The sequence below is a fragment of the Lampris incognitus genome, chromosome 18, assembly GCF_029633865.1.
Source record: "Lampris incognitus isolate fLamInc1 chromosome 18, fLamInc1.hap2, whole genome shotgun sequence".
NCBI classification, from domain to species: Eukaryota; Metazoa; Chordata; class Actinopteri; order Lampriformes; family Lampridae; genus Lampris; species Lampris incognitus.
The window spans coordinates 30,198,315-30,218,573 of NC_079228.1; the positions used below are offsets into that span (position 1 = coordinate 30,198,315).

The 20,259-nt window shown below is 44.6% G+C and overlaps 1 protein-coding gene across 3 annotated transcripts; it reads right to left on the reverse strand.

Annotated features, from left to right (window-relative positions):
- Positions 1-428: 428 nt before the first annotated feature.
- Positions 429-19,918, reverse strand: si:ch1073-513e17.1 (sialin). 3 transcript variants are annotated; one of them, XM_056298499.1, is made up of 11 exons: positions 19,825-19,918; positions 15,069-15,222; positions 12,861-13,078; positions 10,802-11,035; positions 10,164-10,338; positions 9,202-9,320; positions 8,235-8,396; positions 6,025-6,157; positions 5,129-5,276; positions 3,484-3,574; positions 429-3,285 (listed from the first exon to the last, which is right to left on the reverse strand). In XM_056298499.1, the coding sequence occupies exons 2-11, from the start codon at positions 15,151-15,153 to the stop codon at positions 3,127-3,129; spliced, it is 1,524 nt and encodes a 507-aa protein (XP_056154474.1). In that variant the 5' UTR covers positions 15,154-15,222; positions 19,825-19,918; the 3' UTR covers positions 429-3,126. The 3 variants fall into 3 exon arrangements, with proteins under 3 accessions (XP_056154474.1, XP_056154473.1, XP_056154475.1); XM_056298498.1 differs by lacking the exon at positions 19,825-19,918 and adding an exon at positions 15,564-15,679; XM_056298500.1 differs by lacking the exons at positions 8,235-8,396; positions 19,825-19,918 and adding an exon at positions 15,564-15,679.
- Between the last annotated feature and the right edge of the window lie 341 nt (positions 19,919-20,259).

Here is a 20,259-nt window from a genome sequence, read left to right on the forward strand (position 1 = left end):
AAAAACTGAATTGTAAAAAGTGCAAAATTCAAAGCTTTACGAGCAGACATTAATTTCGTAGTATGGATTTTATAACTATATTAACTTTTAATTTAAGTCATTTTTTCCATTTCCTTTCCTGCTGTGTTAGTTTTGCAAATTGATCTATAGTCGAAAAAACGGGGGGGGGGGGTAACCAATCATGCGTTCCCATTTCGGATCCCTTGCGCCACCTATAGGCCGTATCAACGTTACATGAAGGAAGGCGCCTACTGCTGTATGGGAACAGAAATGAAAAAGACAAAAATGCTAAAAAAAATTAAAAATTAGATGAGATGAACCTTAAAGATGCAGCTATATCTGGTGTATGAAAATAATTCGGTGACACCATAGAAAAGACACAACCTAGATGATCTCTAGTTACCCTTGGAGGGTCTATTTACATTCAAATACATAATAACGCGTAATATCTGCTGCACACCCTTCACTGTACCAACAACCATTCCCTTTACATATATGCTATATACTTATCCTCCACGTGTATGTTTTAAATGTAGTTTATTCAGTACCTTGGTTTGTTTTAGTTATTCTTTTGTATTTTCTTTAGCATATGTTTTATAGTCTATACACATGCACATACAGTCAGACAGACTGAAATTGTGAATCATGTGACCATGAAGGTTTCACAGATTTTATTTTCACTCACAAAGAAATATAAACCTTGATCTTTTAAGTATCATACAAAGCAATATATAAACATTTTTGCACTTTATCATACATTTTCAAAGTACATTGAAAGTAAAACTCATAATGCATCCGTTTTAAAACGTCATATATTATCTTTACAATCACAATGCACTTTGATATACATGTTGACAAAACTGACCAAAATTCTTAAAAATGTGCTTACTCTATACAGAAAATGATTTGTTTAAAACAAAGAAATTAAAAACAAAGGCTGCATCTTGATGGGAAAATAAACAGGTAAGTGCAACTACAAGTACTTCCTGTATGTAAAATGCAGATTGTTCCATGGAAATCAAATTCCCATCGTGTCTATAGTTTAACTAACACAGCAATACTGATAGGATTGGTGATTTGATTTCACATTGGGCCAACCACGGTAAAAATAAATACACTCATGGTGCTAAAAGGTGCTTTGGAATAAAGCAGCCGGCAGACCGCCTAAGTTAACTTATTGGCAATATTTTCAGATATAAAAGGCGTTTGATGCACATCAGTATAATTAAGGTGCTCTCACTGGTCCTGTTGGACAGTCTGTAAAAAGTGGTCAAAAATTCAGCTGTAAACGACAAGTTACGAGGCATGTGGTAGATTTGACCTTTTAGCCCTTCTTTTTGAAAATACTAATGGGTTGTAAGTGTGTATTGAGTGTGTGTGTAGATTAAAATATTGAGCCCCATCAGTCACACAAAAAAAGACCTTTGATATTGCAAAAAAGTGATGAAAACGATGATTACTTATTCTAACCCGATGATTTGTGGTACATATCTCACAGGTCAGTTGTACGCGGTATATCTGACCTCATTTTAGTTCTTTTGATTTTAGACAGATGGTCTGCAGACAAGGGGAAGAAATCGCAAATGCTTGGTTAGAAAAAAAGAAGAGAAACGGATGAATGGCAGAAGATAAATCATATTGATGAAACATCAGTGGCTCGAAACAGCCCACCTTCTCCTCTGTCTAGGAGTTTTATGTCTCGCTGTGGACATTAAATCACACGGCTAGAGAGCCATCCCCTGTTGTCCGACCATCTCCATTACTATAGCATATGATATTATATGATATTTGTGTCAGAGACACTTTTTTGGGGGGGGGGGGGATTTTTTTCCCTCTTTTTCCTCCGCAATTGCACTTGGCCAATTACCTTATTTTTCTGAGCTGTCCTGGTCGCTGCTCCACCCCCTGTGCTGATCCGGCGAGGGCTGCAGACTACCACATGCCTCCTCCGATACATGTGGAGTTGCCAGCCGCTTCTTTTCACCTGACAGTGAGGAGTTTCACCAGGGGGACGTAGCGCATGGGAGGATCACACTATTCTCCCCAGTGCCCCCCCCCCAACAGACGTCCTGACCGACCAGAGGGGGCGCTAGTGCAGCGACCAGGACACATACCCACATCTGGCTTCCCACCCGCAGACATGGCCAATTGTGTCTGTAGGGACACCCGACCAAGCCGGAGGTAACACAAGGATTGAAACCAGCGATCCCCATGTTGGTAGGCAACGGAATAGACCGCTACGCTACCCAGATGCCCTGCAACAAGTATCTTAAGGAGACATTGTCAGTATATGTATAATAGAAACTGATATTTCAATAGCAGCATTGTTTTTTTGACCAGACTATCACAGTGACAGTGCTCAGCAATAACTGATATGGTATGAGTCTGTGGTGGCCAGTGCTCTCCTGTTTGCTGTTGTGTTTTGGGGCAGCAGGCTGAGGGTAGCAGATGCAAACAGGCTCAATAAACTGATCTGCAAGGCCGGTGACGTTGTTGGGGTGGAACTGGATTCTCTGGCGGTGGTTTCTGAGAGGAGGATGCTGTTGAGATTATGTGCCATCATGGACAATGTCTCCCACCCACTCCATGACGTGCTGGTTGGGCACAGGAGTACTTTTAGTGATAGACTCATTCTGCTGAAAAGCACCAGAGCACCACACGAGGTCATTCCTGCCTGTGGCCATCAAACTTTACAACTCCTCCCTCAGACTCAGACTGTCAGACACTCGGAGTTAATGGTCATTGGACTGGCCCTGTCGGGTTTGTTTGTGCTGCGGTAGTGCAGTATAGATAGGGTGTTATGTGCACCATGCTTGTTGATATATTTTGTACTCATTTCTATTTCTTATTTTATTTTTTATTTCTATTTGTTTCTGTCTTTCTTGTTTCTATTTGTTTCTATTTTCTTATCTTGTATCTTGTTAGTTTTTAGTTATTAGAGTGTGAGTGTCTGTAATAGAACCCAATTTTCCCTCGGGGATGAATAAAGTATTCTGATTCGGATTCTGATAACTCCATGACCTTAAAAACACACAGCCTTCCCTTGTCAGCCCTCCGCTCTTGTTTTCCTCTCTGCTCGTGCAACTGGCGGTGATAAACCCATCTGTCTCATCCCGTGCAGGTGGGCTAGGCTCTCCCTTTCCTCGTCTCTGCCTCCTCTCTCTCCTCCTCAGTCATGGCCCACTCCTGCATCTCCCCGCTGCCCATCGCCGTGTAGATCAGCGCGCCGCTGGCCCCGATCCCCGCCGAAACCCAGAAGACTTTCCTCCAGCCTGCCAGAGAATGCTGTCCACACATAGAAGAGAGGATATTAGCAAATAACTCTTTCGGTAACTATGGGTGTGTGTGTGTGTGTGTGTGTTCCTCTGTCTGTGTATGTACTTGTATTTGGTGTTGGTAAAGGTTCTCACAGGCCATCAGCATCTAAATACATGTGATGTCTGCAGATTTAAATGAGTGAGGAATCCGTTCTGAGGTTCTTACATCTTCAGTGAGGTAGCCCGTAACAATCGGTGCCACCACGCCAGGAATGGTCCCAAAGGTGTTGGTGATTCCCAAGAGGACACCCGCATACCTGCGGAGGGGGAATATATATGACGGAAATATTACTATGGCCTGCTCTGTTTTTTAAAGTACAACGAAATCTAGTAAGACACAGTAAGAAAACGTGTGGGAGACTGCTCCTGTTAGGGGTCACCAAAGCAGATCATCTGTTTCCATCTCTTCCTGTCCTCTGCATCTTCCTCTGTCACACCAGCCACCTGCATGTCCTCCCTCACCACATCCATAAACCTCCTCTTTGGCCTTCCTCTTTTCCTCTTCACTGGCAGCTCCATATTCAGCATCCTTCTCCCAATATACCCAGCATCTCTCCTCCGCACATGTCCAAACCATCTCAATCTTGCCTCTCTTGCTTTGTCTCCAAACCGTCCAACCTGAGCTGTCCCTCTAATATATTCGTTCCTAATCCTGTCCGTCTTCGTCACTCCCAATGAAAATCTTAGCATCTTCAACTCTGCCACCTCAAGCTCCGCTTCCTGTCTTTTCGTCAGTGCCACTGTCTCCAAACCATATAACAGCTGGTCTCACAACCATCTTGTAGCTCTTGCTGGTACCCTTCTGTCACAAATCACTCCTGACACTCTTCTCCACCCACTCCACCCTGCCTGCACTCTCTTCTTCACCTCTCTTTCTTTCTTTCTTTTCCCATTACTTTGAATAATTGACCCCAAGAATTTAAACTCATCCACCTTCTTCACCTCTACTCCTTGCATCCTCACCATTCCACTGTCCTCCCTCTCATTCATACATTGTAGTCCGTCTTGCTCCTACTGACTTTCATCCTCTTCTTTCCAGTGTATACCTCCACCTCTCCAGGCTCTCCTCAACCTGCATCCTACTCTCGCTACAGATCACAATGTCATCCGTGAACATCATAGTCCACGGAGACTCATGCCTGATCTCGTCCATCAACCTGTCCATCACCATTGCAAACAAACAAGAAACAAACAAGAAAGGGCTCAGAGCCGATCCTTGATGTAGTCCCACCTCCACCTTGAACCCATCTGTCATTCCAACTGCACACCTCACCACTGTCACACTTCCCTCATACATATCCTGCACCACTCCTACATACCTCTCTGCAACTCCCGACTTCCTCATACAATACCACACCTCCTCTCTCAGCACCCTGTCATATGCTTTCTCTAAATCCACAAAGACACAATGTAACTCCTTCTGGCCTCCTCAATCAACATTCTCAAAGCGAACATCACATCTGTGGTGCTCTTTTGTGGCATGAAACCATACTGCTGCTCGCTGATCGTCACCTCTCCTCTTAACCTAGCTTCTATTACTCTTTCTCATATCTTCATGCTGTGGCTGATCAACGTTATACCTCTGTAGTTACTACACATCACCCTTATTCTTGAAAATCAGTACCAGTATACTTCTTCTCCACTCCTCAGGCATTCGCTCCCTTCCCTAGATTGTGTTAAACAATCTAGTTAAAAACCCCACTGCCACCTCTCTCTGACATCCAACTTGACTGAACTGAGCTGAATCGACTCAACTTGTAATGAACAAAAATGAATTCTGTTGAAAAAAATGTAACTGAACTGAGACCCACCTCGGGGCGATGTCTATTTGGTTTATAAAGACTCCAGCAGCACTGGTCCCACCCATAGCCGTGGAGAAGGTGAGTAAGGTGATCGCCAGGTTCCCACTACAGCCAGCATAACCCACGGCCACAAGCAGACCTGCCGGCAGTAGGAGACCTAAGAGGACGGACGAATGGACAGACAGAAAGACACAGACAGAGAGAGATTTGTTGAAAAATGGTGGAAAGTATTTTGGACAATGCATTGTCAAAGTGTGTGTCTAGACAGCCAGGCTTGACTCAAACATAAAGCATTATTTCACTGTGTCACTTCTTTGTCTCTGCCTTGTCTCTTTGGGTCCAACGTCTGATACAGTAAATAAACCAGGCTTAAGAAAAGAATGAAATCAACTCATTCAGCACAAAAACCCATTTGAGTCTCCGAATATTCCAGTTACTATTTCAGATCACATCAATGGCAGACCACCGGTTATGTGGCAATGCAGCAAAGTGCTGTTTCCAAACTCACCATTAGGGGGCGAGATTACTTCATTATATAAACGTACCGCTGGGTGCGTATACAATATTTGTATTCATCACAGGCACCAAAAGCACCGTATGATGAACATCTGTAATGCTGTCAAGGTTAAACTATGTCAGTGCATGAAACAGGATAGTAACATGCAGAGTTATGGCACTGACCCCATCTGAGAATGACATGAATTTAATATTTCCTTACTTCTTTAAAACATTTCCTGTTGAAAGGAAAATCTTAAATACTGCATTAAGACCCAATCACACACAGATGAACATGCGGGGAAGTCATATGCACATGTGGACACAAAACAAAAATGTACACACTCGCTCACACACAAACACACACACCGATCACACATATGAGAATACGAAAATACAGATTCACTAACCTGTCAGTGTAAATATCTTGCGCACGGCGGTCACACTCAGTAGTCTCCTCTCGATGAGGCTGTCTGCTATGATGCCCGCCAGCACAGAAAACAGCCAGGCGCCCAGGTAGGGCAGCGCCGACAGGAAGGAATTCTGAAGGAGACACGATGAGAAAAATGAGAGCGCGCAAAAAAGAGATGGGATTCATTGACGCTTATGTAGCCATTATCTTTAAGGTGCCAGCATGTCAGGAAATAACTGTCAGCCATTATTTCCAAGGGAGGCTGGGTGGAGGGTTGAGCTGTAACACCGGGCAAGGAAACATCCACCCATCCATCCATTATACAAACCGCTTATCCTGCTCTCAGGGTCGCGGGGATGCTGGAGCCTATCCCAGCAGTCATTGGGCGGCAGGCAGGGAGACGTCCTGGACAGGCCACCAGTCCATCACAGGGCCCACACACACACACACACACACACACACACACACACACACACACACACACACACACACACACACACACACACACACACACACACACACACACACACACACACACACACACCTAGGCACAATTTAATATGTCCGATTCACCCGACCTGCATGTCTTTGGACTGGGAGGAAACCCATGCAGACACAGGGAGAACATGCAAACTCCACACAGAGGGCGACCCCGGACGACCCCCAAGGTTGCACTACCCCGGGGCTCGAACCCAGGACCTTCTTGCTGTGAGGCAACTGCGCTAACCACTGTGCCACCATGCCGCTCGCAAGGAAATATTCATAAATACAATTTGCGAAATTATATTCATGACTATTTAAATATTTGAATATTATATATATGAATATTCACAAACATGCGTGTCTGACATTCTTGTGTAAGAAGTCAGGTTGTTGTGAAGCGTCTAGTGTGTTGCTGTAGTGTTCTGTGCCTGTCACGTCTCACTCTCAACCTTCACCGTTGGCTAGCAGAAATGCAAACAGGAGAGCAGTGCACGCAAGTCTCTCCCTGCCAGTACATAGCCTCTCTGACAGCAAGCCCTATGTAGTGCCTCCTCGTGGCGACTAGGGCACACCTTGGACCCTGGCTGAACTACAAGCGACTCGGAGGAGGTCTGGCCCCTAGACGTGCGGTACGCAGGCCCACCGGTGTGTAGATATTCCCTGATGCCCACGAACCAGCCCCCAGCTATGGGTTAAATAGTACCACTGCCTAGTGGGTACCTCAGGGGAGGAATAGGCTATGGGAGTAAACCCCTACACAAAATCAACGTCTACAGTGCTGTTGTTTTTTGTTTTTCTTGCCCTTTTGTATCTGTTTAAGTGGGAGAGTACTGCTGGCGTCGTGCGTGGCTGCTGCTTCCCTCTCGTAGCCCCCTCCTTCCCATCCACCCCTGTATGTCTGTGTTATGTTTATCTGTTGTCTTGTCTCACCACGTTTATTGTAAAGCGACTTTGAGTGTCAGAAAAGTGCTATAGAAGATTGATTTTTTAATTATTATTATTATAATCAGTGAGTAATGAATCACTGTAAAATAAAACATTTTACTTGCATATCAAAGAGAAAAGCATTCATATTGCTTTAAAAAAATTAGGTATGGGGTCAGCCTAGGAAAGTGTTCTTTTTCCCCCAAAAAGAGGACCTTTATATACATGATATCGTAGTGGAATTATGGACATAATTTACCATAGCTTGTTGTTTGTATGAAGTAGAAGTGCTCACTTTAAGGGCTCAGGGTGTAGCCATGGTTATGCAGCGCCATGATGTTGAGCAGGGTTGTGAGGAAATAAATGACACACGCGTTTGTGTGGTCAAAGAGAGAAGTTGTTTGTCTCTGTTTTCGCCCAACTTCCACAATACCTTAAAAAGCAACTAAACCCTATACCACTTTGGTGAGTTTGCCACCATCTAAAGGTAAAAAACTATCTGTAAGTGCTGGGCTGCTCTCGGGACCAAGTGATGTAAGCATAGCAGAGTAACACAGCTGCTGATACTAACATGAATGATGGCTCTGTTTGATTTAGCTGTTTCAATGAGAAAGTACTGACAATGGTCCATAGATTTGTCAGTGCTTGCTCATTAATGTTATTACCTGCAGCTATATTTATCCTGCTATACTTACACCGACCCCCACTTTGGCTACACCCGTGGCAGTAAAAACATCCAGTTATATACTCTTTACAATTTCCCAGTGAGAAGCACGTGAACATAATGCAGCCAAACCTCACCGACTTGAGGTCAAAGTGCAGCACGTTGTTCATGTACGTGGGCAGGGAGGTGAGCAGGGTGTAATACGACCAGTTGGAGCACATCTGGGTGAGGATGATGGCCCACAGCGGGACAGACAGCAGCATGGACAACAACGGCACGGACCAGCCATGACCTGTACCCTGAAGGAGAGCATTCACAAAACAATACCTAAACAAAAGAGTAATATCGTCCTTGTCAGACAAACACACATGTAGAGGAAGTGTAGTTTCAGCAATGGAAAACAATGTTTGTTTTGCACTGACAGGATTTGTGAAACCACACAGAGGGTCATTAAAGTCTCCCTTACACAAAAACAAGTGAAAAGTACAAGCAAATTTCAGTTTCACAGCTTCTCCACACTAGTAGAAATGTGCATAGTTTTTGAAGTGATCCCGAATCCAACATCCAAGACAGATTTTCCTTGGTCAGGGTTTTTGCATGTGACAACAAACAAAAACAGTGGATGAAAATAGGGGGAAAAAAACAGAAGAAGGAACGGAAGAAAGATAACATTTGAGATGAAAGAATAAGAAATAAAATTCAGAATGGACGAGGAGCTACTTCAGCTTACCAAAGACACCTTTTCACCAGAGCTTTGGCTTTGGGGAAAACAAGAGCAGCAGATTGTTGGCATTTGTTGAAATGGGGAAATAAAATTTTTATAATTTGCATGCAGACTTTTCCAACTACCTTACAAACTGGAAATATGGTTGAATGTAAAGAGGATTCTTCATTCAGAATACTTTTGTTTGAATCCCATAAAATAAAAAAATTTAAAAAAAGGAAACAGAAAATGATAAATGATTGCTGTTGTTGTCCATGGATGTATTGTGCTGCAGAGTTTAACATGTACTGAAAACAAGTTCCACCGGCCTTGGTTGTGTGGCTACTAAAACAATCTAATCTAAACACAATATCTCAGTGAGTAATGTGTTTTAGGTCTACCTGAGATCCAAGAGATTTGATGATGTAATCTCTTTCTTCTTTGCTGATTCGGCGATGGATGCGAGGGTCATCCGACACTAAAATAAACCAAAAAACTGACCAGAGGCAACCAGCAGCACCTGAGAGAGAGAGAGAGAGAGAGAGAGCGAGAGAGAGAGAGAGAGAGAGAGAGAGAGAGAGAGACAGAGAGAGAGAGAGAGAGAGAGAGAGAGAGAGAGAGAGAGAGAGAGAGAGAGAGAGAGAGAAAGAGAGAGAGAGAGAGAAATCTTTGTTTATTTATGAGATTTTATGGAGCTATTTTTATGGTACAATATAGTTAATAGTAAAAAGCAGTGCTAAAACATGACGATGATGTGTGTGTATGAATCTATGTTAGTGTGTTACTTGTATGTGTGACTGTGTTAGTGTGTTAGTTGTGTGTGTGACTTTCTGTTAGTGTGTGTTACTTGTGTATATTTATAACTGTTAGTGTGCATTAGTTGTGTATATTTATAACTTAGTTAGTGTGTGTTACTTGTGTGTGTGGCTTTGTGTAAGTGTGTGTTAGTTGTGTATATTTATAACTGTGTTAGTGTGTGTTAGTTATGTATACTTATAACTTTGTGTTAGTGTGTGTTACTTGTGTGTGTGGCCTTGTGTTAGCATGTGTTAGTGTGTGTGAGTATTTATAACTTTGTGTTAGTGTGTGTTAGTTGTGTGTGTGGCTTTGTTTTAGTGTGTGTTAGCTACGCGTGTGACTGTGTTAGTGTGTGTTAGTTATGTATGTGACTTTGTGTTAAGTGTGTGTTAGTTACGTGTATTAGTGTGTGTGAGTTATGTAAGTAACTGTGTTAAGTGTGTGTTAGTCACGTGTGACTTTGTGCTAGTGTGTGTATGTGTGTGTGTGTGTTAGTTACGTGTGTGACTTTGTGGTGTGTGTGTGTGTGTGTGTGTGTGTGTGTGTGTGTGTTTCCCTCTCTCACCGCAGCAGTAGAACACGGCAGGCCAGCCCAGCGTTTGGCAGATGTACCCGGTGAGGGGCAGCGCTACAAAGGCTCCAAAGTTGGCCCCGGCCCCTGACAGAGTCATCAGACGAGAACGCTCCAGTGGGGGAGCCCAGCGAGCCCACATCGCCATCATGGCCGGGAATGTCACACCCTATGAAATACCAGGTAGACACACACAGACAGACAGATATAATTACCAATGTTCAATAATATCTGTGTCAGTATTTCTGTGTAATATTTCTGACAGAGCGGCTGTGACGCAAAGTAAATGCGAGAGAAATCAGACGATCAAGTCATATTGTGTTGTACTGAATAAAGACAAAGACATTTTAAAAGACAGCTGAAAAATCAAACACGCACACACACACACACACACACACACACACACACACACACACACACACACAGAGGACCATGGTGTGAGGACTTCTGCTGCAACTTACACAGCATAAACTATAGGCCCTTAGGAGGCAACTGCAACATTATTTTTGTGAGGACCATCCAGTGTCTTCACAGCCAGAAATGTCCCACCAGAAAAGGTTGGTTCTCAATAATTGGTCCTCACAAGTATAGCAAACCCCCCCCCCCCCCCCCACACACACACACAGTCTTACCTCCCCAAATCCCTCCAGCGCTCTCAGGGCAAACAGCCAATAGGAGCCCCACTGGGCAGCCAGGGGGGTGAGGAGGGTGAGGGCAGCAGTCCCCAGCACACCGCCCCCGAGGAAGATACTGCCACCATAGTGTCCTGACAGGTAACCCCCCGGGATCTGGGTAAACAGGTAGCCGAAGAAGAAAGCCCCCAGCAGCCAGCCCTGGGTCTCTGAGCCCCAGATGTACTGAGGGGTCTGGGGGCCAGATGGGACAAGAAGCAAGATTACAGATAAGATTACACTTGAGTTTAAGACGACGTTTTGGCGGTTTTGCTCTTTTTGGATCCGGAGGAGGAGAATGATATGAGAGATAGGGATGGTAAGATGTGCAATGAGGGTCCTGAGGTGGATTCCCACCACAGATGACGTGCTTTGGAGCAAACGTGGTACACGGTTATCTGTTTGGGCCACCAGGACACCCAATTAAAAAAATACATTTATTACTGACTACAGGAGCAGATAATAGGGGACACAGTGAGGTGATAAAAAGGTACGAACAGAAAAAGTAGAATAAGATACGAAGGGTATAAAAAAAATTTCCCCCAGGGGCTCCGGTTTCCTCCCAGTCCAAAGACATGTAGGTCAGGTGAGTTGGCCATACTAAATTGCCCCTAGGTATGAATGTGTGTGTGTGAGCCCTGTGTGATGGCCTGGCGGCCTGTCCAGGGTGTCTCCCCGCCTGCTGCCCAATGACTGCTGAGATAGGCTCCAGCATCACAGCGACCCTAACAGCAGGATAAGCGGCTCGGATAATGGATGAATGGATGGATGGATGGGTATAAAATACATACGATCTGATATCGCCATGTTGGTGTTGTTGCCACAACGTCATAATTAATGGTTCTCCAGGACCGTCATTGCAACGGACCAATCACGTTGTTGTGCCGTCACGCCTCTGCAACACGGGAAAAGACCAGAAAAATACCAAAGCTAACCTATCATAACCTCAACCTGACCCTAACCTTGACCTAACACTTACCTTAACCTAACCTTAACCGATAGCTAATCTTAACCTAACCAATAGCTAACCCACAACCTAATCCCACAACCGCCTTTCGCCCCGAGTGGCAAAGGCACTGCAGTGAGGGTCCTGGAGCAACACCAACATGGTGATATCCGATACACCATAAAACACAGAGTATTAACACTAGAGGTGTGTTAAGTGAAAATAATAGGGATGGAACTCAAAAGTGATCAGATGCACAGAAAGTGATGATAAATGCCAGATGGTTGAATTTGATGGAAATGAATCCCATTTGTGAGATTATGTCGACAGAACTCGGTTTCTACAAAGCAACAGCGGAAACAACAAAGACAACGAGACGAAAATTCAGTCAGACAGACAGGAGACTTGTTAAAGTGCATATTCCTGTCTATCACTTTGCACACAAATGGAAGCTAACAACAACACCAACATTGTGTCAACCTTGGGGCCTTTTTGTTTTTGGCTATTTTAGCCTTTTTTAGAAAGGAAAAAAAACAAAAAACAAAAAAAACCCCACACAGACAGAGAGACATAAAGAGAAAGGGTTATGACCTATGGCGTTTAGCCTCAAAACAGAAATGACTCTTTCCCAAAGGTGTATTTGTTTTATGATGATTTATAAAGTACTTTGCAATGTGTTTTTAGAAAAGTGCTCTATAAGTAAGTGGTCCTGGGTATGATGTTAAACTGCAACCGTTGGGTCGTCGGCGACTAAACCGGCACCCCCACTTCAACCCTTGGGTTGTTGTGGGGAGAATGTGTGGACACCCAGCAGAACTAAAAACAAAACCTGTCAAAGTACGGATGAGTTCCTCTGTGAACCAACAGCCATCCATACCCGGAGAGGAGATAGGGACCACCAGCTACTCCCCCTACTGAAACACAATGATGGCTAAACCGAGACTTGTTGAGGCATCAGCTGTGCTCCTACAACCTCCGTAGGTTACGGAACTGATGATGATGATGATGATAATGATCTATAAGTAAAGTTTGTCATCTATTATTGTTATTAACATCATTATTTATCTCTCTTACCCCATCAGGCTGAATCAGCGTCTGACTGGTGGTGTTCTCATGCGGAGAAACCGGACACTCGGGGCGTACGGTGTGGTTCCACGCCGGCAAGGGATCGGTGGAGTTGACCATGGCTACCATGGCAACGCTGAGGTTGACACGGAGACCGTACACGACGGCAAAGCCGAAGAACATCATGACGGCCAGGTTGAGGCGGGCCGAGCAGCACTGGGGAGGCACTGTTTGGAGAAAACAGGAAGTCAGACAGAGAAATACAAACGTAGCCCCTGACGCCCTTCGAATCACTTGTTAAAATTTACCAACAGAAACGTTCTCTAGGTAATAGTCTGTGGCGACGAAGCCATTTCCTTTGGCATCCTTCCTGTTGTTTTTTATTTGATCTAATTTCCTATCATTTTATTTACAGCTTTTATTTGAACCCTCTGTAATTGTATGAAAGGTGCGACAGAAATTAAGATTCTTGGGCGCCCGGGTGGTGTGGCAGTCTATTCCGTTGCCTACCAACACGGGGATCGCCGGTCCGAATCCCCGTGTTACCTCTGGCTTGGTCGGGTGTCCCTACAGATACAATTGGCCGTGTCTGCGGGTGGGAAGCTGGATGTGGGTATGTGTCCTGGTCGCTGCACTAGCGCCTCTTCTGGTCAGTCGGGGAACCTGTTGGGGGGGGGGGGGACTGGGGGGAATAGCAGGATCCTCCCACGCGCTACGTCCCCCTGGTGAAACACCTCACTCACATGACATTCAGAGCGTAGCATCAGTGTTCGGGAAGCAAGTTAAAGGTTAATTCTATTAGCTGTTGACTCAGCATCACTGGGGAATGGTGCCAGCTGAAGGCATATGACTGCTGGTCTTGTTTGTCCTCCATGTCAAACCATGCAAAAACACTGGCACCTCGTAAAATGGCCGAAGCAGAGGCCCTCTTCTCACGCACCAAATCTGCCCCCGCTATCGGCTGCACCTTTTCAAATACAGCAGCTGAACGTGTGAGGTACCAGCTTGAAAGCAGCGATCCGCGGGTCAAAAAGAAAGAAAAACCTTAATGGTCTACGGTGGCCGGAGGTGACCGTGTGAGCAGCATGGGATTTCACAGGTTTTACAAGGGCTGTCTGGAGCTATAAACAGCCACTTGGAGCGTTACATAACAAGCCGTGTCTAGCCAGTGCGGTGTTGATGAGTACACAACTGCAACAACTACACAACTTTTGGGTAAATAACTTGGATGACTGAGACCTTGTGACAGTTTTCTCAGCCATCTGCACAGCTGATTTCTGAACAACAGCTAGCAACTACCATGACACTGCAAACCAGTGGTTACCACAAAGGCCAACTTTATAGCATCAGCAGAGGGCAAACCTGATTTGATGTTACCCTCTTTTGCATTTGTGTTTATGACTACATTACATTACCCGAAAGACACAGACAGAGTAAAAACACAATACACAAAATACTGCATTACTTAGTCAAGAACGCTGTGCAAAGCAATGCATTTCTTCAGTGTCTCAAATCAGGAAAATAGGGGGAAAACCCATGAAAAACCTTGCAGTTTGTTGCACAAGAAATTCCTATGAGCATAATTCTAAGTGTCATTTGGAAAGTACATTTTTTTTGAACAATTGGTATTAATGGCAGTGTTGAATAAAAGGAAAAGGTAACTTGAAAGACTCACTCACAGGTTTAATGCCCAGAAAATTTACTTTTTTTTTTGGATCCCCCCCCAATTCTCCCCAATTGTATCCAGCCAATTACCCCACTCTTCCGAGCCATTCCGGTCGATGCTCCACCCCTTCTGCCGATCCGGCGAGGGCTGCAGACTACCACATGCCTCCTCCGATACATGTGGAGTCGCCAGCCGCTTCTTTTCACCTGACAGTGAGGAGTTTTGCCAAGGGCACATAGCACATGGGAGGATCATGCTATTCCCCCCAGGTCCCCCCCCGACCGACCGACCGACCGACCGACCGACCGACCGACCGACCGACCAGAGGAGGCGCTAGTGCAGTGACTAGGACGCATACCCACATCTGGCTTCCCACCCGCAGACACAGCCATTTGTGTCTGTAGGGACACTGGACCAAGCTGGAGATAACACGGGGATTTGAACCTGCAATCCTTGTGTTGGTAGGCAACAGAATAGACCGCTATGCCACCCTGATGCCCTAAGAAAATTTACCTTTGTCAAAAACCATTGACAAAGGCTAAAAAACACACCTGCATCATTCTCAACGAGAGGTTTTGTGTCGTCATTCTCATCCGCAGGAAAAGAATTGATGGAGTGGCCATCATGTGGCGGCATGGCAGCCAGATGACTCAGGGAGGAGAAGTTTGCACTAATGAGGTCATCAAGTCATGGTCACCATGAAATCTGTGGAACGGATAGAGAAAAGGGTGTTAAAAAGGTCATAAATCCCAGAAACACAAAAAATTATCACAAATAGGTCAACACAAACACAGGCATGCGAGCGGATGTACACACACACACACACACACAAACACACAAAAGGAGAAGTCACAAAACAACGGATCAACAGAATTCGACAGTTATTGACAACCAGATAAAGCGCGAGATTCATGGCATTATGAGCCAAAAAGCAGAGGTCAGATACGGGCATCTTGACTGTACTGGCTCAGCGACACTTGATGTTCGCTGACTGTCAGGGGAAACACATTTCACAAGAAACCACATCCAACACAATATGTGCTTACTCGTGGTGAATGGTGCTTGTAATGGATACGGTGGGTGGCCAGGCACGCAAAATATGAAAAGGATGATGATGAATATGACCTTCAGACTCAGTTTGTGCCTCCCTCCACTGTAACCTGTGTAGAGGACAAAGGTCTTAGACAAAACAGGCAAATATGGATTTCAATCAAAATGAACCCCACAAGGGGAAATAAATTAATCAATAAATCCATGCAAAGTTCAAACGAGCAGAAAACTGGTAAAATGTCTCGGTGACAGTTATTTAACAGTTACAGAAAGTAGAAGCCATTTGTTCTAAAAGGTCAAAGGTTACGGTGAGGGTTTAGGTTTCACAACAACAAACATAGTTCTCATAAATGCTCTTTAAAGATATGCAATCTGCTCCTGCACCAACAACACTTTAGTTGGAGGAAGAGATAGCCTCCCGAGTGATTTTTCTGACTTTCCATTGTCAAATGGAAAGTCCCTTTTGCTATGCACTTTTGCTATGCAGGGCAGAATGGTACACAACTCAGTAAGTAGTAAAGTGAAAGAATACACAGCGGGCACAAGGATCCAGTTAAGGACTGGGTGACTGCAAAGACAATCGCATCAAATGGGTGACAGAAACACTCTTATTTATTTATTTTTTTCCTCCTTTTTATCCCCAATTGTACTTGGCCAACTACCCCACTCTTCCAAGCCGTTCCGGTCGCTGCTCCACCCCCTCTGCCGATCCGGCGAGGGCTGCAGACTAACACATGCCTCCTCTGATACATGTGGAGTTGCCAGCTGCTTCTTTTCACCTGACAATGAGGAGTTTCACCAGGGGGACGTAGCGTGTGGGAGGATCACGCTATTTCCCCCAGTTCCCCCTCCCCCTGAACAGGCGTCTCAACTGACCAAAGGAGGCGCTAGTGCAGCAACCAAGACACATACCCACATCCGGCTTCCCACCCCCAGACACAGCCAATTGTGTCTGCAGGGACGCCCGACCAAGCCGGAGGTAACACGGGGTTTCGAACCGGCGATCCCCATGTTGGTAGGCAACGGAATAAACCGCCACGCCACCCGGACGCCCAACAGAAACGCTCTTATCTGACCCGTGTTTCATCTTTTCATTATGACCGTTTCCTCACTTCTTGGCTACGGGCGACAGCCACCAATATGCGTCCTCCTCACTATGTATTGTCTGTCTGTCTGTGTGAGCGACTGTGTGCATGACAGCTGTATTCTGTATCTGCAGTGCTCCGTAATGGTCAGGTGATGCTGCTGCCGAATGGGTTTGATGCTGTTCTGTGGTGTCGTAATGGGGGACGAGGTTTCACGTGCTTCTGAACGTTTTGCTATCTCAGCGTCCACTCATGTCCATGTGATATGTCGAGTTTCCTACTTCCATTGTGCTTTGTAATGTTTCCCCCTATCACTTAGCCTTTTATTTCTCAATCTGTTCATTAATTTTCTACTCTGCCCATCCAGCCATCCATTATCCAAACCACTTATCCTGCTCTCAGGGTCGTGGGGATGTTGGAGCCTATCCCAGCAGTCATTGGGCAGCAGGAGGGGAGACATCCTGGACAGGCCGCTAGTCCATCACAGGGTCGACACACACAAACACACACACACACACACAAACACACACACCTAGGTACATTTTAGTATGGCCGATTCACCTGACCTATATGTCTTTGGACTGTGGGAGGAAACCCACGCAGACACGGGGTGAACATGCAAACTCCGCACAGAGGACAACCCGAGATGATGCCCAAGGTTGGACTACCCTGGGGCCCGAACCCAGGACCTTCTTTCTGTGAGGTGACACCGCTAACGACTGCGCCACCATGCCACTTCCTACTCTGCCCATTCCGGAGCTACTGTGCACCCATCCATCCTGGAAGAGGTGTCCCTCGTTTTGACACTTTTCCTGATGGTTTTTCCCGGGTTTTTTTTCCTAGTAAAGGTTTTCTCGTGGAGTTTTCCCTCCCCTTTGTAAAGTGTCTGTGGGTAGAGTGTAGTTTACTTTACCAACATGTTTTCCCGTAACAGTGAGTCACAGCTTCATAAATAAACTTGACTTAATTTGACTTCCAAATTGATTTGACAGTTCTGGCTGAGTTATTCAAAGTCTCATCCTGATATCATAAGGACTCGGTCTGGCCACCAGACCTGGGGTAATCTCACATGCTTGTGTGAGTAGTCTCCACAGAGAGAGACTGACATGTAAGGAATCGAGCCCACACCATCATGTGTCCCCAGGTAAAAGAGGATGCCTTCACTCATTGATCAGCTCATTTATAAAGAATATTTGAGTTTTCAGAGCACCTTGATGCAAAAAGTAAGTGTGTGTGTGTGTGTGTGTGTGTGTGTGTGTGTGTGTGTGTGTGTGTGTGTGTGTGTGTGTGTGTGTGTGTGTGTGTGTGTGTGTGTGTGTGTGTGTGTGTGTGTGTGTAAGCATTCGTTTTATATCTGTGAGACCTTTAAGAACAAAAACGAGTGCAAGTGTTTGTGAGAGACTGAAAGAGGATACGGTGGTAAAGCCGATATAAAAGATGTGAACATACAGGGATGGAAACATTCGATAATGACCATAATGGACGGAGAAATGATGACAGACAACAGGTTAAATGGCTATCGCTTTTTCAGTGTGTGTGTGTGTTCTCGTGTGTATCAGAGCAGACCACCTGGAACAAATGGCGGTGAGGGTAAAACTCACTTTGCTTTGGACACATTGGCAGACATGGCGTGTTTCGGGATTTTGCTGCTGGCTTTTGGACGCAGTGCTGTTAAGACTCAAATGACCGACTAATCTGTATTTGCTAATTATATGCAGTGTTCGTTTTAATCTGGAGGGGTGGTCCAAAAGCTAGGGTTTACTATATCAGGACAACTCGAATTGTGCCAGACGAGTTATCAGTTAAAGAAATCAAATTAACCGGGTTTTTAATATTTCAAGGCACTTTATGTTTTGTATCTGTGAGTTCAAATTAGAAAAGCAAAGACTATCTGCAACAACTATGTCAATTTAGTCATTGTGGTATGAGTTTCTGCTTACGGATGTATAATTTCCTTGGTGGACTGCCTCATGTGACTCACTTCTCCCTTTGGTCACTCCTCCTCAGTATCACCCCGTCTGTTTAAAGTCTCTTAATCTTAATCCAGCCAGACCGGCTGGGATTAATCTATGTCCAGTTTTCCAGTAACGGAACTCATCATTTACAAGTCATAATTATGTGACATGTAGGTTAAATACTGAGAAACAAGGTCTTGTCGAAGACCTTGTGATCCTTAGAGGGTTCACTAAATCAGGACAGATGTGGCCGAGTGTTAAAGATGGGATTTCTCCTTGTGGAGGGACCGGGGCTTAACCTGAGGAGTCACCGGGAACTTCCACATAGTGCATGAGGAGGTCAAAAAAAGTGAATGTTTCTTTTTGTTTGGTTCTTCCCTTTGTGAAGGAACTGGACTTCCTTACTTTGGAAGAGCTTATGATACCTCAGCCATGACAGTATGAGTACTAACAATCTGTGTATATAATATGCGGGTGACGATTTTAAAAGGATGATGGAGCTGAAATTGTTATTCTTACACAGAAGATTATTACTGCATTATGTTACACTCATTGGAACCAATCTCAGATCACGCCCCAAATATCTTATTCTCTCTCTCTCTCTCTCTCTCTCTCTCTCTCTCTCTCTCTCTCTCTCTCTCTCTCTCTATATATATATATATAAACACAAGGCATGCAACAGAATATATTGTTTGATCAACAATATAAGTCAAATCCTTCATATTACCATTACGACACTGTAACAAAGTTGAAGGTAAGTCCAATGGTGATTACAATAGAATAGAATAACATATAGTAGGCATTTTGAAGCAGAAAAAATAAATATGCTAATAAATTATACCGAATATATTTTAAAGTATACTTATATCAATCATTGTACTTTTATGATGAAATATTACAATACTATACATTATACTTCTAATATACCACCACTAATATGCAATACTGCTCGTATACCAATACGAATATAATATACTCAACGTTAGTAATACTATTATACTATACTATTACACTATTAAACGATACTAATTTACCGCTAATGATTTACGAATAGTGACAATGTGATGTCCAGAGTAAATGAGTCAAACTCCTTGCGCAACTAAAACAGGTCTGTTGATGTACACGAGGATGTAAACGGTGCACTTGGTCGGGACATTGCAAATATCATGTTGTCAACAGAATGCATGATAGCGAGTCAGTGGGTTGGTAAAGCCTACCTTAAAAAGCTCTGTTGCCCCGTCAGGGACCAGCTCCAGTGTTAAGCCTTAAACGCCGGCTGCTAACTGAAAGTATGATATCTTGTTTTTCACCACCGGAGAAAACGCAGAAGTCACATGAGCAACATAGCGTCGGTGTGCACAGATCTGTATATATATGCGGAGACGCAGCGGAGTCACTCGGGTCCACTTGCTTCCGTTACATATGTTTTATAAATCTACGAAACACATCTTTCGTTAAGGATGACGCAGCAGCTAGCTCCGCCACCCCCTCCTCCGTTTTTGAGAGCTTTGAGATGGTTTGCCAAATTTGGTATCCCTGAAAACTTTATATTATAACGTTGCGTCCGTATCCCAGCGTAATGTTTGTGTGGCGTCAAGGGAAATACCCCCCCTCCCGTTTTCATTCAGTTTTGTTTACGGTTTTACAAAGTG

Bases quoted from the DNA above. Each gene is read 5' to 3' on its own strand.
- si:ch1073-513e17.1 (XM_056298499.1), bottom strand. From the start codon at position 15,153: ATGCCGCCACATGATGGCCACTCCATCAATTCTTTTCCTGCGGATGAG. The intron at 11,036-12,860 runs GTAAGAGAGATA...TCTGGCCCCCAG, and splicing joins CGCTGATTCAGCCTGATGGG to ACCCCTCAGTACATCTGGGG. The intron at 5,277-6,024 runs GTTAGTGAATCT...CCGTCCTCTTAG, and splicing joins CAAGATATTTACACTGACAG to GTCTCCTACTGCCGGCAGGT.